The sequence below is a fragment of the Hyaena hyaena genome, unplaced genomic scaffold (genome assembly GCF_003009895.1).
Source record: "Hyaena hyaena isolate Hyena2069 unplaced genomic scaffold, ASM300989v1 scaffold_39, whole genome shotgun sequence".
Taxonomy (NCBI): domain Eukaryota; kingdom Metazoa; phylum Chordata; class Mammalia; order Carnivora; family Hyaenidae; genus Hyaena; species Hyaena hyaena.
Genome location: NW_024080671.1, coordinates 5,445,826 through 5,471,974, shown reverse-complemented (window position 1 = coordinate 5,471,974; position 26,149 = coordinate 5,445,826). Strand labels below are relative to the sequence as shown.

General features: G+C 52.7%; 1 protein-coding gene across 5 annotated transcripts; it reads right to left on the bottom strand.

Moving 5' to 3' along the window:
* Positions 1-535: 535 nt before the first annotated feature.
* Positions 536-25,765, bottom strand: CD300A (CD300a molecule). 5 transcript variants are annotated; one of them, XM_039229807.1, is made up of 9 exons: positions 18,442-18,550; positions 15,555-15,768; positions 14,369-14,563; positions 10,848-11,180; positions 9,990-10,155; positions 6,848-6,948; positions 2,719-2,756; positions 2,159-2,266; positions 536-1,465 (listed from the first exon to the last, which is right to left on the bottom strand). In XM_039229807.1, the coding sequence occupies exons 3-9, from the start codon at positions 14,430-14,432 to the stop codon at positions 1,334-1,336; spliced, it is 942 nt and encodes a 313-aa protein (XP_039085738.1). In that variant the 5' UTR covers positions 14,433-14,563; positions 15,555-15,768; positions 18,442-18,550; the 3' UTR covers positions 536-1,333. The 5 variants fall into 5 exon arrangements, with proteins under 5 accessions (XP_039085738.1, XP_039085740.1, XP_039085741.1 ...); XM_039229809.1 differs by lacking the exon at positions 18,442-18,550 and adding an exon at positions 25,749-25,765 and having other exon boundaries at positions 14,369-15,768; XM_039229810.1 differs by having other exon boundaries at positions 9,990-10,098; positions 14,369-15,768; positions 18,442-18,551.
* Positions 25,766-26,149: the final 384 nt, after the last annotated feature.

Genomic DNA, 26,149 nt, shown 5'->3' with positions numbered 1-26,149 from the left:
AAAATATTTGCAAAGTGTATATCTGATAAGAGATTAATATCCAGATATATAGACAAGTAGCATTCAATAATTAAAAAAAAAATTCAAAAATGGGTAAAGGAGTTTAATAGACAGACGTTTCTCCAAAGCAGATATACAAAAGCCCACCAAGTACATGAAAAGATGCTGGGCATCACGAATCGCTGTGGAAATGCAAATCAAAATTATAATGAGATACCACCTCATAACCATTAGGATGGCTGCTATCAAAACAATCAAACAGGGGTGCCTGGGTGGCTCAGTCCATCAAGCATCCAATTTCAGCTCAGGTCATGATCTCATGGTTTGCGGGTTCAAGCCCCGCGTCAGTCTCTGTGCTGACATCTCAGAGCATGGAGCCTGCTTCAGATTCTGTGTCTCCCTCTCTCTGCCCGTCCCTCACTTGCCCTGTCTCTCTCTGTCTCTCTCTCAAAAATAAATAGAACAGCAACAAATTAAAACAAACAAACAAACAAACAAACAAACAAAAAACCCAACAACAACCAAAAAATGAGTGTGAAAGGTTTCAAAGAAATATTTATACACTATGCTCATAGCAACATACTCACAGTATCTAAAACAGAAACAAACCAAGTGTCCGTTGGTGGGTAAAAGGATTAAGCAGAGTGTGATATATACTCACAATGGAATATTATTCAGCCTTCAAAAGGAAAGAGCTTTCTTTAATAGAGGTTGCAGACATATAGCAGCCATCGCTTGAATAACTTTTTTCTTCTCTCTCAAGAGATTTTAAATTTTGTCGATATGTCTGAGTATTAAAAATAAAGTTATCCAAGAGTCCAGGGAAACGTGCTCTTGGTCCTGGAGCTATGGGCAAGCTTCTGCTCCCTCTGGGCCTCAGGGTCCTTTCCTGTGAGACCAGGAAGACTCGATCCTCAGGGCCTTTGCATTCTCCTGGCCTCTCTGCCAGTGCCCCCCACCCCCACCCCAGCCACCACAGTCCCATACACTTCCACGGAGCTGTGATTTAGAAGGTATTCATAGGTACCATCCTACATGGGTCATGTCTTTTCCTGGAGCCACACAGGACTGAGCCTCTGCGTGGCTGGAATGAAACAAAGAGGAAGGATGTGCCGGGAGCTGGGTGGGGGGGTGGGGGGTTCTCTACAGGTCCCCGTTCCCGCTCCTCCCCAAGGAAGCCAGCCAGGCCGATGGCACAAAAGGGACAGCCTGAGGGAGCCCAGCCGCCTTGCTGGTGACCGTCGAGGCGAAGAGGCTGAGGGGGACATGGGTGAGGGCCCAGGGGGCCTGTGGCCCATAGAGACCTCCAGACGATGGGGCCAGAGACACAGGCCTAGGTCTTCTTAATCGCGCTGTACTCTGGTTCTTGTTCCAGGGTCCTCTGGGAGCGAGTCTCTTTGGCCTTAGAATCCTGACTCTGGGAGTCAAATGCCACCGAGGAGTAGTGAAGCTCTTCCGGAGCCTTCTGCAGAGAGAGAGAGAGACTGGAGGCTCAGGGAGAGACAGGGGAAGCACTGGTCCCCAGCTGAGGATGGAGACAGGGGACACCCCAGGGGACCCTGAGGGTGGCGGGTCCAGGCTTCCCCACTGCCCTTCCCCACCCTTGCTTCACCTCCGACCTGTTGAAACACATCACAAAGTCCCAGACACCAGACCCGAACTCTTCCACTAACGAGTGGGTCTTGACCTCAGTGGGGTGGGGGCTGGGGCAAGCCTCTTCCATGCTCCACTTTACAGTCGTGGCACCTAAGGGTTGACTCACAGGGGGGCCATTGATTAAAAACCTGAAACGCAGAGTTGCTACCAAAGAGACGATGGCGCCAAAACAACGGGAAATCACAGGCTTTAACACCGGTGTGTGGTATATAGTAGGGGCGTAATAAACGCTCCGCTTTACTGACTGTTGGTTGACCATCACTGGCCACCCCAACAGCCCCTTCATCTGCCGCAGCCCCCAGCTACAATGGCACAAAGCTCTGGCAGGATCTACACTTGCCCTACGTTCTGTGTGGCCCTGTGCTGGAGAGGCACAATGTCACCAAGCCAGCCCCTCTCTTCCCTCCCTGTCTGCTGTCGCCACGTGGCGTGCGGGGTCGTGCATCTCGCAGAGCCCAGGACTTCCCACCACACCCTCCCCACCGCCGGCCCTCGCACTCACCACAGTGCTGTATTCCACCTCTTCCTGCCTCGGCTGTGCGGGCTCCCCCTGGAGTGTTAACATCTGCAGCTCCAGATTCGCATAATAGGGCTCACTTTGCAGCGTATCCTGGGTGGGCAGGAGGTGTGCGGGCTTGGCAGGTGTCCAGGGATCCCCTCTGTGGTCCAGCTCAGAGGGACCTCTGTTCCTGCCTGCCTGCAGGCATCACCCCTCCCCTCAACGCTCTAGGTGCCCCAGCCCCCGTCTGCGCACCCCCCGTGTCTCCTCCATCCCCTGCTCTGCTACCCTCTGGGCAGCATTTGAATGCCTCCCAAGTCAGCATAGAAGGGCCCATCCTCACTCCACTTTCTATGGGGCGTGGGAGTGGGGACAGATTAGCCAGAGCTAATTCGCCAGCCACCCAGCCACCAGGGATCATTCTCCCTGCTCTGGGCAAGCACCCAACTCCATCCAAGGACAATGCACTCAGACCTCCACTGGCCAGTGGGACGGTTGAAGCCCCCAACATCCCCTGTTCTCCCCCCAGCCACCCCAGCATGCCTGCGGGCAGCCTGTCTTACCTGACTAGGGGCCCGGAGTGGCTCTGGGTTCTCGCCAGCTAAAGAGACAGAAGAGTTAGGAGCCTGAGTCCCAGAACAAAACAGGGATGAGGGTCCCTACGGTCCAACTGGAGGAAGGCCTTTCCCTAGAGACTCTGGCGGCAGGGACCTGTCACTTCCAGGAAGGAATTGCCGCGAGGGTGAGTGGGTGAAGAAGGAAATGAGGAATGAATGCGCGAGTGGAAGAGAGAATAAATGAACCAGCAGGAAGGCACAGGCTTGGGGAGGGCGGCCAAAACAAAGCTAGTTCTCGAAACAGTCGCTCAAAAAGAAGGCTCCCAAGTGGGAGTAGACCGGAGAGGGACACCTGTTTAGAAGCGCCTATCAGCAGGATGAAGCAGTTCTGGAGATTTCTTTCACAACAACATCACCAACCTGTAAACTTAAGAATGGTTAAGATGGCTGGGTGGCTCAGTGGGTACAGCGTCCGACTTTGGCTTTTTGGGTCATAATCTCAAAGTTCATGGGTTCGAGCCCCACATCGGGCTCCGTGCTGACAGCTCAGAGCCTGGAGGCTGCTTTGGACTCTGTGTCTCCTCTCTCTGCCCCTCCCTTGCTTGCTCTCTGTCTCTGTCTCTGTCTCTCTCTCTCTCAAAAATAAACATTAAAAATTTTTAATAAAAAGAATGATTAAGATGGCAAATTTTACGGCATGTGCTTTTTACCACAATAAAAAAAAACCAAAAACACACAGATCCACAGCCTCTCTCCTAGATGTGTGGAATCAGAACCACTAGGGATGGGTTCAGCAAATCTGTGTTTTAAGAAGCCCTGAAGAATGTTTAGGGACTGTGCTTACAAGACCTCAGTACTGAATCAAACCATGAAAGGTCACTGGGGTCACCCGCTCCGATTGCCCTGGCCTGGGGGTCTGTCCCGCACACACAGGAGGCCCCGTGGCTCCGGGACCACAGCTCAGGGCACACGACCTCTGGCCACTGGCATCTCCAGCGTCGCTCTGCAGGAGTCCTGCCTCTGAACACGGCTCTATGCACCTCTGGCTTCTTGAACCTGGAGACCCAAGAGCGGGCGGGCAGCGGGCCATGTACACACAGCCGGATGCTTTTGGTGTGGCTGCACAGCCAGGCAACCCCACCCCTCCCCTGCACTAGATGCACCAGGGACAGACACTGCCCGCCCCTCAGGGAGCCCCAGAGTGGAAGGTGAGACAGAGGCACTTAGGACAGAAGTGCTCGCTGAGTGCTCTCGGTCGGCTTAGCGGAACTGGCTGCTCTGAGGTGGAAACATTCTGTTCCAAACACGGCGTGCGGGCTTCTGCCACCCTCCCTCTCCTCCCTTTCCTGGTGGAGAAGAGATGGGTGGACATTGCTGGGGACGGAATGTGGCAGTGAGAAAGCTCGGCTGTAGCCGGCTGCACAGGAAGGTGGGATGTAGTTCTCTCCTGGTCACGACACTGTCCCCCAGAGCCCAGCACGGGGCCTGGCACCACGGTGGGGACGGCTGTGCTGTGTGCGTGAGCGAGGGAATGAATGGCCGATGAATGATGACTAGCGGAGGGGAAGGACGGCCAGCGGGTATGACGGGGCAGGCATCAGGCTGCGACAGAGAGTGAAGACAGCGTGGGGACAGAAGCTGAGACTTGCAGGGATGGGGAGGGAAAGTCAGCATCTTTTTTTTTTTTTTTTTTTTTTTTTCTGAGAGAGAGAGAGACAACATGAGCAGGGGAGGGTCAGAGAGAAAAGGAGACACAGAATCAGAAGCAGCTCCAGGCTCTGAGCTAGCTGTCAACACAGAGCCTGACACGGGGCTCGAACCCATGAACCGTGAGATCATGACCTGAGCCGAAGTCGGACGCTTAACCGACTGAGCCACCCAGGCGCCCCAACATCTTTGAACACAAGGCCTTTATCCTGTTACAGTGGGTCTGTGAAGCAAAGGGCAATCCCTCCACATCATTAAACTCCGCAGTAAGAGACTTCTAGAACATTGCACAGCAGGGAAAATGATATTGTAGGTTAAGTGCAAATATCTGTGTGTGTGTGCATTGTGTGTGTGTGTGTAGAAGAGGGATTATGGTATGAAGCAAACCATAAGCAAAAAATCATATCTGCATAAATAAACATTGAGAAGCAGAGGGGAGGACATACCTCAAATGTCAGTGCTTGGTTTTCTCCGGGTGCTGGGAATTTTCTTTCTTATTATATTATTATGGGCAGTTTACTTCCTTCTTTGTGCTTTTGCTTATTTTTTGAATGTTCTACCACAATCTTTTTTAAAAAAATTGTTTTAATGTTTATTTATTTAGTTTTGAGAAAGAGAGAGAGAGAGAGAGGGAGGGAGAGAGCACATGCAAGCAGGGGAGGGGCAGAGAGAGACACACACACACAGAATCCCAAGCAGGCTCCAGGCTCTGAGCTGTCAGCACAGAGCCTGACATGGAGTTCAAACTCATGAACTGTGAGATCATGACCTGAGCCAAACTCAGACGCTTAACCAACTGAGCCACCCAGGTGCCCCTGTTCTACCACAATCTTATATCCCCTTTTTCAGAAGGGAGGTTCTTGGGGCCCCTGGGTGGCTCAGTTGGTTAAATGTCAGACTTTCGGCTCAGGTCATGATCTCACAGGTCATGAGTTCAAGCCCCACATTGGGCTCTCTGCTGTCAGCACAGAGCCTGTTTGGATCTTCTGTCCCCCTCTCTCTCTCTGTCCCTCTGCTGCTCATGCTAGAATGCGTGTGCATTTACTCTCTCTCTCTCTGTCTCTCAAAATAAAACACATTAAAAAAAAAAAAACCTAGAAGGAAGGCTCTCTAGGTGAAAGGGCAGAGAGAGAGCTGGGACCCACAGGCCTTAGGCAATCCAGGCCGTGAAAATCCCCGAGGGAGGCCCCGCCTGGGGTGGGAGGAGGGCGGGCGCTCAGAAGTGATGTGGGAGAAGCGGATGGGGAAGAGGAAGTGGTATCCCTCCCTGCGTCAGGCACACACATGCTGAGGCTGACTCCTCTTCTAAAGTCCTGACCCCCACAGAGGGCCCCCTCCCCGATCCCAAGTATGCACGAGGTCCGGGAGCACCCACCCCGCGGCTGTGGGGCATGCACCCCTCCTCCCAGAAGGCTGGACAAGGATTCCCCTTAGAGGCAGCTGCTCATGGAGTCCAGAAGTTTTAGAACAAAGAAGGAAACATAAGGCTCCCACTGCAACTCGGGCAGAGACCTGTGTCCCTGTGGGTGACAGCTGGGCTTCCAGCCAGCAACAAGGTCACACCTGCGTCCATCTGCTCTTCTCTTTACTGAGTTCGCTCGTTTAGAAGCTATTGAGCACCTACTTCCTGAGTGCCGGACAGGGTGCTGGGTGGGCCACACATGCTCTCCTTTAGTCTGAGCCCAGAGAGGAGCAAGGGGGTCCCGGGAAGCGTGAAATATCTGAGGTGCCCTCATGGCCAGAGATACTGAACAATACGTTAATTTAATGAAAACTGTGTGCCTTCTCTGGTTTGGGTCCCTGATCTTGAGGAGTAGCCCGGGCCAGCGGGAGACGGGCGAGGAAGCAGGCGGGGAGAGTCTGGGGTGAAAAGGGTATGAGGGTGCATGTACACAGGTGCAGCCAGGAGGGGCCCCCAAGCTGCTTTTGTGGGGAGTGGGGGGACAGGAGAAGGTCCCAGAGGACAGGGAGTCTGAGAGCCCCAGGCCCGCCAAGAGTAAGCCGGGGAAGGAGGGTCGATGGAGGAGGCGCCCCAGGGGCCCGGAGCAGATGCAGAAAGGCCTTACTGATCCGTTCCCACCAAGGTAGAGGAAGCTGGGAACAGTTGTCTTCAAGAGTGTGAGGGTGGGCAGGGTGAGGGGCGGCAATGCCCTCCAGGGCATGGGAGGTCACAGAAGGGTCTTAAACAGAAGAGGGTGACCGCTTCCAAGGGACAAACTTCCAGGGAGCCCCCTCCCACCGCCTGTCTCCGCCATACCAGGGACACCTCCCTTGGGGCCTGGCCTCAAGGGTCACCCAGGACATGTGGTCCGAGGGAACACACTCGATGCCCACTCTGGGGAACAAAGACACAGAGTCTTGAAAACGAGAGGGACACATGCTTTGGGCCTGTGGCCCCCACCCCCCACCCAGCAGGGGGCTGACTCACCTTTGACCTGCTTGCGCTTGCGAAGCATCCTCCAGGCCAGGAACAAGCTCCCCCCCAGCAGAAGCAGCAGAAGTGCCAACAAGGAGAGCAGTACTTGGAGCCTGGAGGGGGGCACAGGGGGTGTTGAGCAGGCAGGAGCTTGCATCCCCGCCCCCCGCACCTATTTGCAGTAGATAGAAAAGGTCACATTAAAAAACAAAAAGTAGACAGTATATCAGTGTACTTAAGAAACTTCCAGGGGCGCCTGCGTGGCTCAGTTGTTTGAGTTTCTGACTTCTGCTCAGGTCATGAACTTACGGTTCAGGAGTTTGAGCCCCACATCGAGCTCACTGCCATCAGTGCAGTGACACTGTCTCCCTCTCCCTCTGCCTCTCTCTCTCTCTCTCAAAAGTGAATAAACATTTATTAAAAAGAAAAAAAAAGAACCTTCCAGAGGCTTTTTATTCAGATACAAGAAAATATAAAGATACTTTACTTTCCCCCTCCTTTCACACAAAGGAGGCTGTACTTCAACACTATTTTTGTTACTTAGTGATACGTGGACATCTCTCCACATCTGTGCTTAAGAAGACCCTCGCTCTTTTCCACAACTGCATAGTATTCCACTGCAGGGACAGACATAATTTAAGTCTTGCTTCTGATCGGCACGTCCCCCAGCCTTTTGCTATTACAAACATTACTACCAAAAAATGGCCTTGGGGCACTGCCATTTCACACGTGAATAAGCCACAGCAGAGGCCCTGGGAAGCTGCCTTTGGGTCCCTTGCTTGCCAGGCCTTTCCTCCCTGTCTACCTTGCATTCATAATGTTCTAGTCTTTTTCCTTTTTTTAAATGTCTGTTTACTTTTGAAGGAGAGAGAGACAGAGCATGAGCAGGGGAGGGGCAGAGAGGGAGAGGGAGACACAGAATCTGAAGCAGGCTCCAGGCTCCGAACTAGCTGTCTGAACAGAGCCTGATGCGGAGCTTGTACCCACGAACTATGAGATCATGACCTGAGCCCAAATTGGATGCTCAACCGACTGAGCCACCCAGGAGCCCCATGTCTTTTTCTTAAAGATGCACGTTTCCCCCCACACCAACTGCATAGGCTCCAGGCCTCACGAAACCTAGTTGTGCCCCCTGTGTGTGTATCTGCAGTCAGTTCTGGAAGTGGTGTGTTTGGGGCCTGAATTTCACCTTGGCTGATGTTAAGATAGTCACTTGGACTGACGGGAGGCCTGTGGAAGGGTTTTGGGGGGTCATATAATAAGGAATCTGAATGGGGCGCCTGGCTGGCTCAGTCGGTAGAGAATGTGACTCTTGTTTGTGAGTTCAGCCCCACGGGGCGGGGGGGGGAGTGTTTGGAGATAACTTTAAAAAAAAAAGAATCTTTTTTTTTTTCCCTAGGAGAGAGAGAGAGAGACAGCGTGAGCAGGGGAGGGTCAGAGAGAGAGGGAGACACAGACTCTGAAATAGGCTCCAGGCTCTGAGCTAGCTGTCAGCACAGAGCCCAACGCGGGGCTCGAACCCACGAACTGCGAGATCATGACCTAAGTGAAAGTCGGACGCTTAACCGACTAAGCCACCCAGGCGCCCCTAAAAAAAAAAAAGAATCTGAATGGCCTTTGTGCCTGGCTTGTGGAAGGGAGGCTCTAAATCCTAAGGATGTTCCCTAATAGTACGCTTGCCTCTGTGATTCAAGGATCCCTAGGATCACGGATTATGCCTGACTTTATGCTAAGAGATGAGTGAGTCGGGACTAGGTTTGGTCACCAGAAGGTCCAACCCCATGACTATAGAGACTTGGGGCTCCAAGCCAGCCTGAAATTCAGGAAGTAGAGGGGGGCTGGGGATGGAGGTCAGTCATATGGACAATGATTCAATCAATCATGCCTACATAATGACATGTGCCCCCTGTGCCCCGCCTCTCCTGGGAGTCAGCAGGTAACCTCTGTGCCCAGGATCCTCCCAGATCTCACCCCATGTGTCTCTTCATTGGCTGGTCTTGGCCTTTATCCTTTAGGATAAAACCACAAGTATGTACAGCTGGCTTCTGTGCATTCTGTGGGCTATCTACCCAATTATCAAACCCAAAGTGGTCATGGGAACCCCCCAATTCATAGCCAGTTGGCCAGAAACGTGATGGGCGGGGATCCCCACACTGCTGTGGCTTCTGAAGTCAGTCAGTCTTATGGACCTGAGCCCTCAGCCCGCGGGGTCTATGCTAATGCCAGGTGGTCAGTGCTGGAATCAACTCGTAGGACAAAAGGTGGGGCCCGGTTAGGGAGTCTGAGACCCTCAGAGGTGGTTTACAACTGCATGCATTTTTCTGAGCAGTCCATAAGCATTGTCGGATTCTTCTGGTGGGTGTGACCCCAAAAGATCAAGAATCACAAGTTTAGGGGCACCTGGATGGCTCAGTCAGTTGAGCATCTGACTCTTGATCTCGGCTCAGGCCATGATCTCATGGTTTGTGGGTTTGAGCCCAACGTTGGGCTCTGTGCTGATATAAAGAGCCTGCGTGAAATTCTCTCTCTCCCTCTCTCTCTTTCTCTCATTCTCTCTCTCTCTGCCCCTTTTCCGCCTCAAAATTAAGAAATAAACTTAAGGGGCGCCTGGGTGGCTTAGTCGGTTGAGCGTCCGACTTTCGCTTAGGTCATGATCTCGCGGTTTGTGGGTTCGAGCCCCTCGTCGGGCTCTGTGCTGACTGCCAGCTCGGAGCCTGGAGCCTGTTTCAGTCTGTGACTCCCTCTCTCTCTCTCTCTCTCCTAGAAATAAATAAAACATTAAAAAAAAGAAGAAGAAGAAGAAGAAGAAGAAATAAACTTAAAAAAGAAAAGAATCACAAGTTTAGAAGGAAGAACCAAGACTCTGGAGTCACGTAAATCTGGGAAGCATGCTTCCCATAGCTACACAACCCAGCAGATCACTTAATCTCTCTGAGCCCAGTCTGCCCCTCTGTAACATGAGGGCCATGATGGCCCAGGGCATGGTGACATGAGAACATGCACATAGGGCATTCAGCACATCCCTGGTGGGAGCATCAGCCCTTACTAGAAGTTCCTTTCTGCCATCCCCGCTGTGTGCCCTCCCCTGTCCCTGAGCAACTCCTGAGGGGAGAGCCCACCTCCAGGACAAGGAACGGGGGCCAGGGCGCCTCACCCCAGGCCCTGGCTCTGCTGGAATTCCTTCTGGCTGCTCGCACTGTGGGTGGCTCCCACGGCGCTGGAGACAGTGGATGCGTATGAGGATGGTGTGGTCGTAATTCCAGCTGTGGTTGTTGAGATCTGGGTTACAATGGTGTTTGCGGGGCGGGTGGACGTTGTTGCTAGGCGGGGGTGGGGGGGAGACACAAATCAGACCCAGGATAACTCTATCGGACTCTCCCGCTACCTGCCAATACCTTTTGGGTTTGATTTCACACAAAATGCTCATTCAGGGTGGAGGCAGGACCGAGGACCCCGTGGAACCACAGTCTCCCTGGGGTCCGAGACCCGGGCACTGCCCCCTCCCCAACAGTTCTGATTCCATCCTTCGGAGGAGGGTCAGGGCCCTCTGGAGAGCCCCTAGGTCACCCCTTCGCTCCAGATTCGTCCTCCTCAAGCCACAGCCAGAAGCTGCCTGCCTGAGATCTCTGTCTAAACTGCAAGCCTGACTGCAAGTCTGGCTGGAGCCCTGCTGCGCTGGCACCTTCACCTTCACTGTTCGGCCCGCCTGCCTCTCCACTCGGCTCCCACCGTCCCATAGAGCGGCTCCCTCTCTCCTTTGCACACTCCGCCTTCTTGGCTGCCCCTTCCCAAGACTGAGCAGAGGGGTCAGCTCCTCCAGGAAGCCTCTCTGTCTCCTCCGACTACCTGCCTCTCTCTCTCTCTCTCTCTTTCACACACACACACACACACACACACACACACACAGAGTTTGCTTCAAGTCTCTGATCTGATTCTTGCCTCAACTATTTCCCTCCTGAGACCTTTCAGGACCCCTGATGTTGGCGCTGGGGGAGGGGTGCATACAGCTCACCTGGGGTCACAGACACCTCGATGGTGAGGGTGGGCTCTCCAAAAGTTCCTAACCAGAATGTATCGACCCCACACCGATATGTTCCTGCATCATCCTCTACGAGGTTCTCCAAGGTCACTGTGAAGGTGAGGTTTGCAGGATGGTCCCTGATGGACACGCGGCCACTCCTCACTTCTCTGTCCGACTCTTTGGTCTCCACAATCTTCCGGAAACATGCCGGTTTGCACCAGTATTTGGGATATTCTCTTAACCGCTCTTCATATGAACACTTCACACTCAGGGATCCCCCCACGGGGCCTGACACGGAGGTGGGGCCACTTATAGACGAACAGCCTGGAAAACACAGCCGAGTGCGGGTCCCTCACCAGATGGGCCTGGGTCAGGGGTGCCCTGGGAGTCACCCCCCAAAGTTGCCCCATCTCACATCAGCCACCCCCATCAGCTGGAACCCTCCCTTCCTCTGTTTTTCTGTCACTCCCAAGATTTTTTATCACAGCAGTCCCTTTCTCCAGACCCCAGCCTCCCTCCCAGCTGCTCACTGTCACCAAGTCCTATCCCTGTGAACGCCAGAAAAACAAGCGAATCCCCCAACGAAGGAGGTCAGGAGAGGAACACACACATATACACCCCACCCAGGAGGAAAGAACGAGTAAGGTCAGAGCAGAAATCTGCGAATTAGGAAACAGAAACACAGTGGAGTTAGCATATTCATAAGAAACTTGATTTTTCATATGGGAGAGACAAACACTCTAGAGGTAGCCAAGTCAAGAAAAATAAGAGATGCATATACACAGGTCATAAGAAAAACAACCAGGGTAATTTGCTAGCCTCTACAAATAAGTCTGTAAACTTAGATGAAACATATGATTTCCTATACTTCAGAAAATATAAATTACCTCTATTGGCAGGAACATATTTATTTATTTTTAATTTTTTTAATGTTTATTTATTTTTGAGAGAGAGAGTTCATGAGCGGGGGAGGGGCAGAGAGAGAGGGAGACACAGAATCTGAAGCAGGCTCCAGGCTCCGAGTTGTCAGCACAGAGCCCGAAGTGGAGCTTGAACTCACAAACCTCGAGATCATGACCTGAGCTGACTGAACCACCCAGGCACCCCCGGTCTTTTTAATGTAGACCAGTCAAGATGCATGTTATCAAGGTGATAACACACTTTCCTGGTGATAACTGTGTGAGGTGCTTTGTATATCAAAACATCACATTACATCCCAATAAATATGCACAATTTTTATTTGGTAATTATACCTCAATAAAACTGGTAATTATACCTCAATAAAACTAAAAAAAAAAGTTCTTTGTCTTCCAAAAAAGGGAGGTAAAAACCCAGACAATGTCATAAATTAGTTCTCTCAAACCTTCAAGGGACAAACAATTCCAATTGCATTTACCCATTTGCAGAAAACATAGAAGCAGGAAAACCTACCTGATCCTCTTTATGAAGGCAGCACAGTATACTGAGACTAAAATCTGACTGAATTTCTTAATATGATTCACCACCTTCATAGTTCAAAGAAGAAAAAGTGATCATCTCCATAGATAATAAAAAGCATCCAACAACAAACATACTGTTACTATTTTTAAAAAAATTTTTTGGGGCGCCTAGGTGGCTTAGTCGGTTAAGCGTCCGACTTTCGCTTAGGTCATGATCTCGCGGTCCGTGGGTTCGGGCCCCGCGTCGGGCTCTGTGCTGACTGCCAGCTCAGAGCCTGGAGCCTGTTTCAGTCTGTGACTCCCTCTCTCTCTCTGACCCTCCCCTGCTCACGCTGTCTCTCTCTCTCTCTCTCCTAGAAAAATAAAATTATTAAAAAAATAATAATAAAAAAATTTTTTAATGTGTATTTATTTTTGAGACAGAGAGACAGAGCATGAGTGAGGGAGGGGCGGAAAGAGATGGAGACACAGAATCTGAAGCAGGCTCTGAGCTGTCAGCACAGAGCCTGACGTGGGGCTCGAACTCATGGAGCCGTGAGATCATGACCTGAGCCAAAGTTGAGCCACCCAGGCGCCCCCTCTTGCTAATGTTTTTTATTTTTTTTAAATATTTTATTTATTTCTAGGAGAGAGAGAGAAAGACAGCGTGAGCAGGGGAGGGTCAGAGAGAGAGGGAATCACAGACTCTGAAACAGGCTCCAGGCTCTGAACTGGCAGTTAGCACAGAGCTCAACACGGGGCTCGAACCCCTGAACCGCGAGATCATGACCTAAGCGAAAGTTGGACACTTAACCGACTAAGCTATCCAGGCGCCCCTCTTGCTACTGTTTTTAAAAACACTTTGTAGCGGCGCCTGGGTGGCTCAGTCAGTTAAGCATCTGACCTTGGCTCAGGTCATGATCTCACGGTTCGTGGGTTCGAGCCCTGTGTCGGGCTCTGTGCTGACAGCTCAGAGCCTGGAGCTTGTTTCAGATTCTGTATCTCCCTCTCTGACCCTCCCCTGCTCACACACTCTCTCTCTCTCTCAGAAATAAATAAAACATAAAAATAAATAAATAAATAAATAAATAAATAAATAAATAAATAAAAACACTTTGTAAAGAGACACAAGCAGACTCCTTCTTCACGCTTAATGGGAAAAACTGGACACACATCCTCGTCAGGGACAAGTCAAGGATGGTCAGTGCATCATTCTGGCTGGACTAGCCTGTGGCTGATGAGAGACACAAACGGGACACACGGATATCCAGAAGGAACCACAAAATCCCACTGCAGGCAGTTCCCATGAAAACACAAGGACACCCAGACGGTAATGGACAGAGTACTCGTGCGAGGGTGACCCGCTTCCAAATTAATACACAAAAGGAATAGCTTTCCCGTGGTCAACTAGTCAGCAAATAGAGTCAAAGAAAACACACAATTTAAAATCAAAACAACCAAAAGGACTTTTAAAGACCCCAGGGATAGACCTGTCTATGCGGCACGTGCCTGTGTGCAGAGAGCTCCTCATGGGCACAGAAGCCAGATGCCTGGACCCGGGAAGCCCGCTGCTCCCTGGAGAAGCTCTCCTCCCCTCCCTTCCCTCCCCATGACTTCTCTGCCCTCCTCTTCCTCCCCACCACCTTCCCCTCCCCTCTGTCCCCATCTCTCTGCCTTGAGGACACCAGGCCCCTCAAGCCGCCTTGGCTACACGCACCTCCCTGCGCCCACCCTAGATGGTGGCATATTCCCGCCAGTCATCACCCCTCCTTCACCCCTGCACAAAACACACACCCCTCCCCTCCCCTGGGGGTGCTCAGCCTCTGCGCTCTCCTCCCCACTCTGCTGCCGCCTGGTCGCCCCTCCTTCTTCCTGGAATAATCCATCCGAAACTTCCCTCAAAGCCCTTCTGGACGCCCTGCTGCGGCTCATGGAAGGTCAGGTGAATGCTCTGTCTCATGCCTCCACGTACGATCCTTCTGTCCATCCACCTTACGTGGTGGGCAGAGTGCGCCCCTCTCCGAGGTCTGTGCTCCCCCACCCCGCACCACCTCCTTCCCCACTGAGCCTCCCTCTCCTCTGGTGGCCCCTCACCTGGGACCCAGGCAAGCAGCAGCAGAGCCCACAGCAGCCACGCAGCCTGGTGCCACAGGCTCATCTCCTCCGCACAGACGTGCCCGGCGGCTCCGGCCCCTTCACGGAGGAGGGTCAAGTCTCCAAGGTTTCCACTTCTGCTTTTCTTCGCGCCCGCTGCTTCCTTGTTCGTTTTGTTAGGTTCTGTTCCTAGGGCTGGTCAGAGAATGAAGGGCACAGAGAGCACAGCCACCGGGGACAGGGATCGGCTGAGAGCCCCCTCCCCCCGGAACCATGCCCCCTCCTACCTATCCCAGTGGTGCCAAAGATGCCACAGATACTTCCAGAAATGAGACCCCTGCTCGCTCACAGTGCCCCAGACCTGAGACACCCCTTCCATCACACCCCCAAGAGCACAAGGCCGGGTTTCCTTCCAGCTGGGCTCAGAAATTCCTCCTGTTTCCTTGAGGTCCAGGTGAGCACCCAGTGGGGAGGAGTCAGGGCCAGCATCCTCCTCCAGCCCTGGTGAGGCCACACCAGGGAGCTCCCCTTCTGTGAGCCCTCAGCTCAAGGCCCAGACCCTTAAGCTGGCACAGTGACCTCAGAGTCCTTGAATGGCTCTTAGTCTTAGAAACGTGTCCTCTGGCTGTGACCTTCCTTCCTTTGCAGCCTCTACTGGTCGCAGCTCAGGGCGGGGCACAGAGTGGGCACTCAGCAAGCTTTCAGGGACCCCTCCTTCCCTGATGCACATGGAATTCAGACCCTAAATGCACACATGCACATTACCTGTGACAAGTGCCCTCAACTTGCACAGAATGGCCACGCGAACATAGGAAACCAATCCTAATGTGTGACATGTCATCAGATAGCCTGCAGTTAGTTATTCACTGAGTGCCACCCATAGGGAGCCCTGCGCTAGGTCCGCAATCCCCAGAATGCCCTTCCCTCTCTGCTCCTTTGGGGATTTTCACTTTCCTCCTCCCTTCTGGCCACAGGAGCACTTTCCCCGGGAAACTGCAAGGAACCAAGAAGACTTGCCCATTCTCCTCTGGAAGGTTCCAAGCACAGAGTTCGATGGGCATCAGAAGAATATCTATGGCAATGCAGTCATAGATTAGCTAAAGCTCATGAAGATCCAAGATCAAGATCTTGAACTGATCTTGATCTTGATCCTGAAAATGTAGGAGAGGCATACTTGGTGGCTTACTTGGTCTAGTAACTATAAAGTGTCTCCAAAAATCCCCATTTTCCAATTCAACCACTGAAAGACACTGCCACCATCTTGAATGTCAAGGTTAAGAGGGGGACACTCCAGACTGAGAAGCAGGAGCCTAGGATCTCCTGTGGCTTGTCCACTCAGCGCTGGTATAACCGACGGTAAAATCTGTGTCTCCTGCAAAACGCCAATGATCACGGCTAATCTGTGGGAATAAACAGCATAATAATTATAAAAATACTCAAAGGTGAGGTAGTAATGTTCTTAGGTCAGTTTTTTCCTCCGAAGGAATATATCTTTAAAGAAAAGCAATAGGAGGGTTCCTGGGTGGCTCAGTCAGATACGTGTCCGACTTCAGCTCAGGTCATGATCTCACGGTTCATGGGTTCAAGCCCCACGTCGGGCTCTGTGCTGACAGCTCAGAGCCTGGATCCTGGTTTGGATTCTGTGTCTCCCTCTCCCTCTGCCCCCTCCCCCACTCACACTCTCTCTCTCTCAAAAATAAATAAAAACATGTTTAACAGTTTTTAAAGAAAGGGAGTAGGAAGATAGGACTCAATAGGGAGATGTATGCTTCACAAATAAGCTATGGGATGCGATTCTTCTGAGGGGCACAGAGAAACATCTGGGCCACTGGAAGAGGAAGGGCAAGGGCCTCGATCTCCACTACAACCACCCTGCTGGCCCCAACCTGCCCACAAACGCCAGGGAAGAAATGAAATGATGCAACCTCGCCATGTGATATCAGAAAATTAGGGAAGTGACACCTTCCCCACTGCTCCCTGACAACCATGAGCAGACATGATTTAGGGGAAGACCAAGCCTGAGAGCCGGGGCCTGAGCCCACACTTTCCCAGGCAGAGACCAGCAACTGCAGAACCTCTCATCAGCTTCAGAGCCTCTCCCCAGTGTGGACACACACACTCCTAGGCCAATGGGGACAGGGGTGGACACTCTCTGGGCAGACACAGCAGCAGCCGCCTCTGCAGTGAGTCCTGTGAACAACAGGGGCCCCAGGAAAGCTGTAGGGCCGTTCGGCAGAACTTCCCTTTCTAAGGGGGCACAATCTCAGAGCCGCCCTCTCCCTTGGGCGGTCAGTGGTTCCCATCATTCTGCCTCTTCCTCTCCAGAGCTCAAGGCCCACGGGGGTCTCTGGGAGCCCCTCACCCACAGCAGGAGCCCCTCAAGAGTGACCAATGGGCCAAGAGGCTGGACACCGAGGGCTGCACAGCAGGAAGTGGCCGCATGACTGGCTGGCAGTAGGAGAGAAGATGACAGTTGGGTGAGCCTGGGGTGAGAGGAGAGAAGGAAACCAGCACCTACTATGGGACCAGCACTTTGTCTCCAGGGCGTTAATGTCTTCACGATCCGAAGACAAACAGAAAACTGTGCATGAGAGGCAGTGGGGGCGGGGCGGCCAGGAAGGAGGATGAAGCAAAGGAAGCATCTGGTTTCCCAATCCAGCCCTGCCCGCCTCTCCCTGGCCTCCCCAGGACTGCCCACACCCCAGCTTCCTCCTGCCCATCTCGGGGGAAGGTACTCCAGCATGGCCAGACCCTCCAGGGTCCCAGGCAGCTTGACCAACCCATATTCCAGCGAATTCCACAGTCTCAGGGCCACAGTCCCCAACCAGCTGGTCGTGGCCCGTAACACGCTCTCTCGCTTGGCCCTGGGCATGCTGTGGTCTCGACTGAGCGGAAACTGTGGACGAGCAGATGAGTGTCAGTCCCGGCCAGAGGCTGGAAAGTGCCCTCTATTCCCCAGGGGGCTTCCTGGCCACCGAGCCCCTGCTGTGTGCCGGTCCTGTCCCTCCTCACAGGTACCTGGACCCGCAGAGAATGTCTGCCCTCCGCAAAGGTCTTGCAGAGTTCAGTGGGAGCATCTGTCTGGGGACTCCTTCCGGCTCTACCCGCAGGGCAGCCCCAGGGCTCCTCAAAGTCCCATCATAGGGACGGGAGCATCAGCAGCAGGAGGGACGTGGGGGACTCTTCAAGGTCACTCATTCATCTTCAACCTCTTCCATCATTCAAGGCTGCAGTCAAGTCTTCCCCTCAGAGGACATCCCTGCCTCCTCCAGGCCCCTCTGGGCTCCCTCCTACGTCCCTGTGTCCCCCGCAAAGCCTGGTTCTGTGTTTGCTCACCCACGCTGGGGTGACATTGAGCGCCTCCCTTCTCGCGGTAAGACCCCATGAAAGCAGGGCCCCCACGGGGCCCCCACAGCCCCAGGCTCACGTGGCCACCATGCTGCCCAGGGAAGGGAAACCAGAACTGGGGACAGGTAACAGGGAAGCCAGGGCGTGGGGCTAGAGCTTAAAACGGGGTGAGCATGCGAACACCCATCCAACTGAGCCTTCAAGACTTGTGCTTTTACCCTGAACTGCCGCTCAACAGAAACTAAGTCCAAGCAGAGACCGTCAGCCTCCATACCAGGGAAGGTAGAGGCCGCGTCCAGGGCTCCATGACCATCCTCTCCCGACCCCCCAGGGACACACAAAGCGGGCAGGTGGCTAAGGGGCAGCCTCCCCCAGCACTGGCCTCCTGTGTTCTCCTGAGTCACAGCTGATAATCTGGGAGGTGGGTGAAGGGAGCCAGCCAGAGGGCCCCTGACTGTGACACGTGGGCTAGCATGGCGGGCAGGTCTGGCTTCGGTGTCCCGGACCTGAGCTGGATTTCAGCTTCCGGTGTGTCCTCGGTCAGTCAGCTTTCCCTTCTGTGAAATGGGAACAGTACTGCCCGCCCTGGCCCCCTCATGGGAAACTCACAATGACCACAGAGATGTGAATGCACCTGTCCATCACTTAGGCTGCTGTTTACTGAGCTCATGCCCTGAAACGTGTTCGCCTCTGCCTCTCACACCCAGAAAGATGAGATAACTTACCGGCAACAAGCCCAACCTCTGTGGGCCATGCCATGCCTCTCGAGTGGGTGACTTCTCAGGGCAGGGGGGTAGTGGGTTCTAGAAGGCAGTGGAGGGCACCCAACTGCTGACCCAGGAGTGTGATGGGGAAGAGGATGTTGGGCCCCTGAGTGCTCATTCCCCTGCCCGCCCCCATCACCACCTTCTGCTTCCTCCTCCTTCCTCACCCCAGGGCAGCCTTAAGCCTCTTTCCTTGTAGAAAGACATCAAACAAACAGTCCTGTGGGCTCTTGGCCCTGCACTGATAGGGGGTGGGTGGGGGTGGGATGAGCCAGCAAGACGTCCGTTCAGAAACTCCTAAAATTGGCTTCAGGGGGGCACATTTGGCCTCGAGCTTGAATATGTGAGTGTCTGGCACTCTGGAAATAACCCCCAACTCAGGAAGGTCAGGAGCTTCCTCAAACACGCACACACACATTCCTGTAACCACCTGACTGCTCCCTTCCTGCCCCGCTTATCTGTCCCAGTCACACAGCAGCCTCCCCACAGACATTTCCAGAAGCTGGTAGAATGTGTGTGTTTCAAAGGGCCACTTCAGGCCAGCCCAGAAGGTCACCCGCGGCACTTTGCTGTGGGTGAGCCCGAGCTGTATATGCGGCCGCTTCTGTTCCAAGGCAGCTGGTGAGTATTACACGAGCCGCCCGTCAGCAGGGGTGAAGCCAGATGCATTGCCTCAATTTGCCTGAGTCTGGGGTGTCCTTTTTAATTTCTTTCCGGTTTTCTGTGCCTCCCTGAGATCCAGAAAGGTCTGGCTATTTCCATTAACTGAGTCGCTTAGAATATTACAAAATGAAGAGAGTCGGAAAGAGGATTAAAGAAAATTAAAGCATTTAACAAATCAAGGTTCTTGTCATGCAGCATGCGCATGTGGGCGTGCACACGTGCACACACACACACACACACACACACACACACAGCAAGAAGTTGAACTGTTCCTCAGACAGTTATGACGTTTATAAAAATACACACTCATGGTGTGGGCTGGCAGTGGGACCCAGGTGCAGAGCAATGGGAAGGACATCTTTTCTCCTTCCCAGTAGGGGATGTCCCATAAACTCTGTGGCTTTAAGAACCAGCTCACTTAGCTGAGAGAGCATAAGAGAGCTTGTGTCCTGCTTCGGGTGAACCCCACTTCCCTCCCTCTCCCTCTGTCTCTCTGTTTTTGCTCACTTGTGCTCTCTCTCTCTCAAAAAAAAAAAAAAAAAAAAAGGAAGAAGAATAAGAATTGACCATATAGACTTCTGGGGCACCTGGGTGGCTCAGTCAGTTGAGCATCCAACTTTGGCTCAGGTCATGATCCGCAGTTTGTAGGTCAAGCCCCATGTGGGTCTTTCCACTGAAAGCATGAAGCCTGCTTCCGGTTCTCTGTCTCCCTCTCTTTCTGCCCTTCTCACACATGCTCTTTCTCTCTGTCTCTCAAAAATGAGTAAACATTTTAAAATTTTTTTAAAAAAAGAACCAACTCACTTAGAAATAATGTCAATCTTAAGTTTGAAGAAGTGCTCTAATAAAATTGGGTTCTGGTAATGGTTACACAACTGTAAATTCGCTAGTAATTATTGAAGCACACATATAAAATGAGTAAATGTTACGGCATGATACCTAAATTTTTAAAAAATAAGTTTGGGGGCGCCTTTTAAAAAAAACATTTAAAAATAAAATGTTTTTATTTTTATTTATATTTATTTATATTTATTTCTAGGAGAGAGAGAGAGACAGCGTGAGCAGGGGAGGGTCAGAGAGAGAGGGAGTCACAGACTGAAACAGGCTCCAGGCTCTGAGCTGGCAGTCAGCACAGAGCCCGACGCGGGGCTCGAACCCACGGACCGCGAGATCGTGACCTAAGCGAAAGTCGGACGCTTAACCGACTAAGCCACCCAGGCGCCCCAAAATAAAACATTTTTAAAAAAATAAAAAATAAAAAAATAAATTTGAAGCCCGTGGTGGATATGAGCCCACAGACCTCCCCACCGCTTCCCCACCACCATCTTGATCTCTGTATGTCCTTCTTGATTTTTCATTCCCTCATCAGCCCCAGTCTGCCTCAGATCCTTCCTAGCACTGATCAAAGGTTAGTATTTCAGAGTTGGCTCCCTCCTTCCTGTAAAGTGAAAGGAAACAGGGAAGGCCGTGAATGAACCAAGTACCAAAGTAGCTAAAAACTTCCAGAAGAAGGAATGGGTGTCTCTACCTCTCCCAGGAATTCAGCGCAGTAGTGGAGGGGCCGCTTGTCAGCAGTGCTGAAGGCAGGATCCACTGCCCTGGCCTGGCCTGGCCTCTGGTGTGCCCAACTCATTCCACTGCACCCTGAATTCCAGCACCTTCCACGCTCCCACTCCTGACTGCCCCCCCGCCCCCGACTGCACCTTGGTTCCATCCCGATCCGTCCCTGCCTGTCTGTTCCATCTCTGGTTGGCCCCTGGGGACACATGAGGGCCCTAGAGAATGGGGTGGTGCACGGACTGCACAGAATAGGGCTGGGGTAGCCTTCGAGCAAGCAGGCTGTTGGACCAGGGAAGTCCAACAGTCTTGGTCCTAATCCCCAAGGTGGCCGGGGCCAGGGAATACAAATCAGGCGGCGGGTCCCAGCAGGCCAGAGGCAGTGCCGTCTGCTTCCAAAAGAGAAGTCGCGCTCCCTAGGCGGCCTGTAAATTCAGAACCGACCGGCCGTGAGCAGCCCTTATCGCCACCTGTCGGTGGTTGTCGGAACTGCCGGCTTTCTTGGGCGAATAACGTTCCCATCTCCGTGAGCCAGGAAGTGGAGAGGCTTCCGAACCCACGTCCAGGTGTGTGGCATTGATCCTTCCAGACCCTCCAGCCAACAGACCAGGAGCAAGGGGAAGGCTCCAGCCCCTTGGAAAGGAAGTGTGGGGGCTTCTGAGAGGCAGGGGGGCCCTCTGTGGTGGAGAAGGAATAGGGGAAGGGAGGACGAGGAGAAGTATGGAGAAGGGAACAGACAGAGAGCCCAGCTCTCAGACCAGGCTGCCCAGGAGGGCTGGCGGACGCTGGAGCTCAGGCTCTGGGGTCTCCGGGCGCCTGGTTCCCAGCCAGTGAGACCCAGGGGACGTTCAGATGCCGACCAGATAGTCAGCCGAGGCCTACCTGGGCCTGCCCAGCTGCCTGTTAGGTTGAGCAAGCTCTTGGCTCCATTTCTTGCCTCCGCTGGACTGTTATAGAAGACGGGCAGGGCTGAGGCTGCAGGTGGGGGAGGGCAGCAGCCTCACCTCTGCGACTGAGAAGGCAGGGGCAGGGAAACGCATCAACCTCCCTGCCCTCTACCTTAAAGCTCTGGGGCTAAGGCCCGTGCACCCCAAGACTCCCCGCTGACAGGAACTCCTTTCTGAATGTGTGTTTTGGCCACAGTTGGAGAAGAGACCCAAGGATGAGACCTTCAATGCTGCGGAGTTTCCAGCTCTAGAAAATAGGAGACTCGGCTTTGGTGGTGGGTGGCCTCAGGGGTCCGAGTGCACGAGCCTGTCTGTGCAGGGAGGGGACGGATATGGACAGCACAGCACTCAGGGCCCCATGGTTGAAGCAGAAAGAGGTGTAATCCTGAGACAGCTTTCCAGTCCTATGGACCGCACTGGTTTATGCAAAAGCTGGCCGGGGTTCTCAACCGTGGGTGAAAACATCAGACTCACCTTGGGGAGCTTTTGAAAAAAATACCCATGCCCACGCCACCTTTCCAGTCTCCTTCCCTTTTTCCCTCCCCAAGTGCACCCTGAGGTTCTGACTCCGTTGATTTGGGGGAGCCGTGGGACTGCCCACCTGCCCTGAGGAAGACAGAGGAGGCAGGAGGCAGGATGCTGTAGGAGAGAGCAAGGAGGTTCAAGACAGACCCCTGGACATGCCCAGGAGTGGAGGAAGGGCACAGGTGGCAGCATTTGATTTCAGAGAGCCACTCTCTAACCCCTGGATCACCAAAACTCTCTCCACAGACAGAGGGCATTTGCACAGCGGAACTCGACATAACAAAGCCCAAGGCTGGCGGATCCGGTGTTCCAGCCCCAACCCTTCCGCAGGATCAGATCCACAAAGTTGGCTCTGAAAGAGAATGGATGCTGACCGACAGAGATGACGAGCAAGGACTCTGGGTCTCACAGCCTGACTTTGAATCTCAGTCCTGACACTGACAAACTGTGTGATCTTAGCTGAGGTATTAACCTCTCTGAGCCTCAGCTTGTCCACCTGTATGTAAGATGGGGATAATATGGATGGCACTACTCCCCAGTGTCTGCGCTCCATCAAGTTTTGAGGTTGTTGTCTACGCTGGCTTTATCACATCATGGCCATCCTGCCGTGTTTGGGGGGAGAGGGGGAGGGAAGTGACGTGAGCCACAGCCTGTGCCTATTCCTTAGTATCCAAAGTCAACAGAATGGTCTCCCTGGTCCTCACTCTTCTACATGACAGCTCAGACTTCTTTGAACCCTTCTTTTCTAGACTCTTCTTTCCCCATTGCCTTGGGTGTCCTCTTCTCATCTGCCCCTCATTGTGCTAGGACAGCCATATCCTTCCAGACACCACTAGGCCAACCCCAGGCCCACGTGACCTCGCCCTTGAATGGGCTGCCTAGAACCAGAGGGCTAGGGCATGTCCCTCCAGGTTGACTGCTCCAGCCAAGATCTGAGCCACCACCATGCTTCTGAATCCACCAGGGGGCGCTCTATGTCCAGGCACTGTTTATTGGTTTATTTGATAACCAATGACTACCTATATTGTGCCAAGCGCTGGTCTGGGAGATGGGGACAAGAAGATAAAACTATGACAATTCTCCTTTCTGGGAAGTTCAGCGTGTGATTGGTAGCACATAAAAAAAGACAGGAAACAAAGGATTATTTTAAAAGGTAGAAGTGATACTCGAGTCAAGGCAAAAATCCCAGTGGCATGGGTGCGAAAGGGCCTCTGCCTTCTATCAGACACAGGAAATGGTGCAGACAAGTGGCCTGGGGGGTCCTGGATCCCAGCCCTGAGACCCTGCCCGCATCAGTCAGTCCCATTTGATTTCTGTCCTCCAAGAATTCTGGGAGGAGGATGAAGAGTCCTTGAAAATTCCAGAAGGATGTCTGGCCTGACCCCAAAGAGAGCCTCAGTCCTTGTTACAACAGGCCTTAGGTCATTTGATTCTTCCCCTTTCTACCTCACACACCCTGCCCCCAAGGCAGTCCCCAAAGGGTGACGAGATGATTGGAAACTTCCTGCACTGTGGGCCAGTCACCCAGCTGCCCTGAAGCTCCCAAACAGCCTTCACAGGACCCTCTGGGGAGTCAGGAGTGGGGACAGTATATAGCTTATCTGGGTCTTCACCGCACGGCCCCGGACTTGGCTGTCACAGCCACTGGGGTCCCAGTTAGGAACACAGATTCCTGGGGCTCATCTCAGACCTCCTGCGCCCAGATTCTCCGGGGCTGGGACTGGGAATCTGTCATTTCAACAAGCTGCCCAAGATGATATCTACAATCAAACAAGATTAGGAAGCTTTACTGTGCAGAACTGGGGATGCTCGGGATTCGACTTGTGCTCAGAGGCGGTGGATAGGCTAGGCCAGATGAGAGCAGGACAGGACTCTGCCTTACACTTCCCAGCCAACTACATAATATCTGCTGAATGACATGAGCCCCAGTGCAAGTGGACTTAAAGAACTCTCTGGTATGTATGTGTGCTGGGCATGGAGAAGCTGTACGCTTCCCCCAGACAGCCTCTGGAGTTCCCTTGGGCTCCTGGAGGTCGGGGATGTGTCCCATCCAGAAGAAGGACCTTGGAGTCCTGGTGAAGAGTTCCCTGCTGCACTCAATGTGTCTCTACATGCTTGAGCATTAGAAGTATTTGTTAAAGCCTCGTGTGAGCGACAGAATGATATCTAATGGTTGTGTCAGTCCAGATCCTTTCAAAGCTGTGTTAAGAAAAGTTCAGGGAAAATTTTGAATGAAAGAAAGGAAGGGAGGAAGGAAGGAAGAGACGCCTGGGTGGCTCAGTCACTTGAGCTTCCAACTCTTGGTTTTGGCTCAGGTCATGATCTTGTGGTTTCGTGAGTTTGAGCCCCTCAGGCTCTGGGCTGGCAGCATGGAGCCTGCTTGGGATTCTCTCTCTCTCCCTCTTTCTCTGTCCCTCCCCAACTTGCACTCTCTCTGTCTCTCTCAAAATAGATAAACTAAAAAAAAAAATGTTTTTAATTTAACATTAAAAAAAATAAAGAAAGGAATGGTCAGGGCACTCCTGGGTAGTTCAGTCAGTTAAACAGCCAACTCTTGATTTCAGCTCAGGTCATGATCTCATAGTTCCTGAGTTTGAGCCCTGTGTCTGGCTCTGTGCTGACACTGTGAAGCCTGCTTGGGATTAAATCTCTCCCTCTCTCACTACCTCTCCCCCACTCACATGTGCTCTGTCTGTCTCTCTTTCTCTCAAAATAAATAATTTTTTAAAAATTAAAAAAATAGGGGCACCTGGGTGGCTCAGTCGGTTAAGCATCCAACTCCGGCTCAGGTCATGATCTGACAGGTCATGGGTTCAAGCCCCGCATCGGGCTCTGTGCTGACAGCTCAGAGCCTGGAGCCTGCTTCTGATTCTGTGTCTCCCTCTCTCTCTGACCCTCCCCTGCTCACGCTCTCTCTCTCTCTCAAATAAAAAAATAAAAATAAATTAAAAATAAAAATAAAAAAATAGTTACTGTACAGGACAGGATAGCTCAGGCCACCTTTGTGTCACAGATGAGGTAGTGACCGGCAGCATCCCTGTTTACAGCCGGGCAGGCCCGTGTCATGGCAGACTGTGGGTTGGGAGGGAGGAGGAACTGGGAGACCCCAGTGAGGGAGAAGTGAGCCCCAGGAGAGAAGGTGGAAATGAAGAGGCTAGGACCTCTCTAAGGATCAAGATTTAAAATCTGCACACAGAGGAAGCTCCTAAAGGAACGAATGACCCTCAGAATGATAAACCCCAGGACTTCTAGGATTAGTGTCAAGATTCCTCCAAGAAGTGCTGACTCTGTCCCCAGGTCCCCACCTCCTGGCCAGACGAAGGGTGGCCAGAAAACCTTCCCTGATCATAGTTAGGACATCCGAGGCAGGGTGGTCATCTTAAAGGGCATTTCCTCAGCACCCAATTCCTTGTACCCAGGAATTCCTGGGTGGAGGACCTCCTAGGGTGGGGGACCTCCCTCCTGCCCTGCAAGGCTGAACTTCCTTGAGGACCATGATCAGCCAGAAACCTGTCAGGAGGACTAGCTGTCCCTTAGGCCCTCCAGTGGGAGCACGACACTGCAGTCAGATGTTACCTCTGGTTCCTGTGTCCTCGGAAGATGGGATTCTCCAGAGTCCTCCCAGGTGACCTTGGGCCCGGACCAGCTGGTGCTGCTCACTCCCGGGTGGCTGACACAGTAGCGTCCCTGTGACCCGAGGTGGGCAGATGCCCGTGGCTTTTATGGCTTCCCTAGGGGGCAACTGTGGGCTCATCGTTGGCATCCAATCACAGCTCTCTTGCCTCATCCGGGATGCGGAGGGGGCAGATTCTTTTATTGAAACATGGAAGACAAGGTGGCACACTGTCTAAAGAGAGGGACTTCACTCTTCCCGTTAGCCCACTGTCCGTGCACCCTTGACCCAGATCTGTAGTCCATATCTGGGAAGGGGACACACAGATCTCAGTGTTCTTGGCCTATGGACAACAGATAATTGT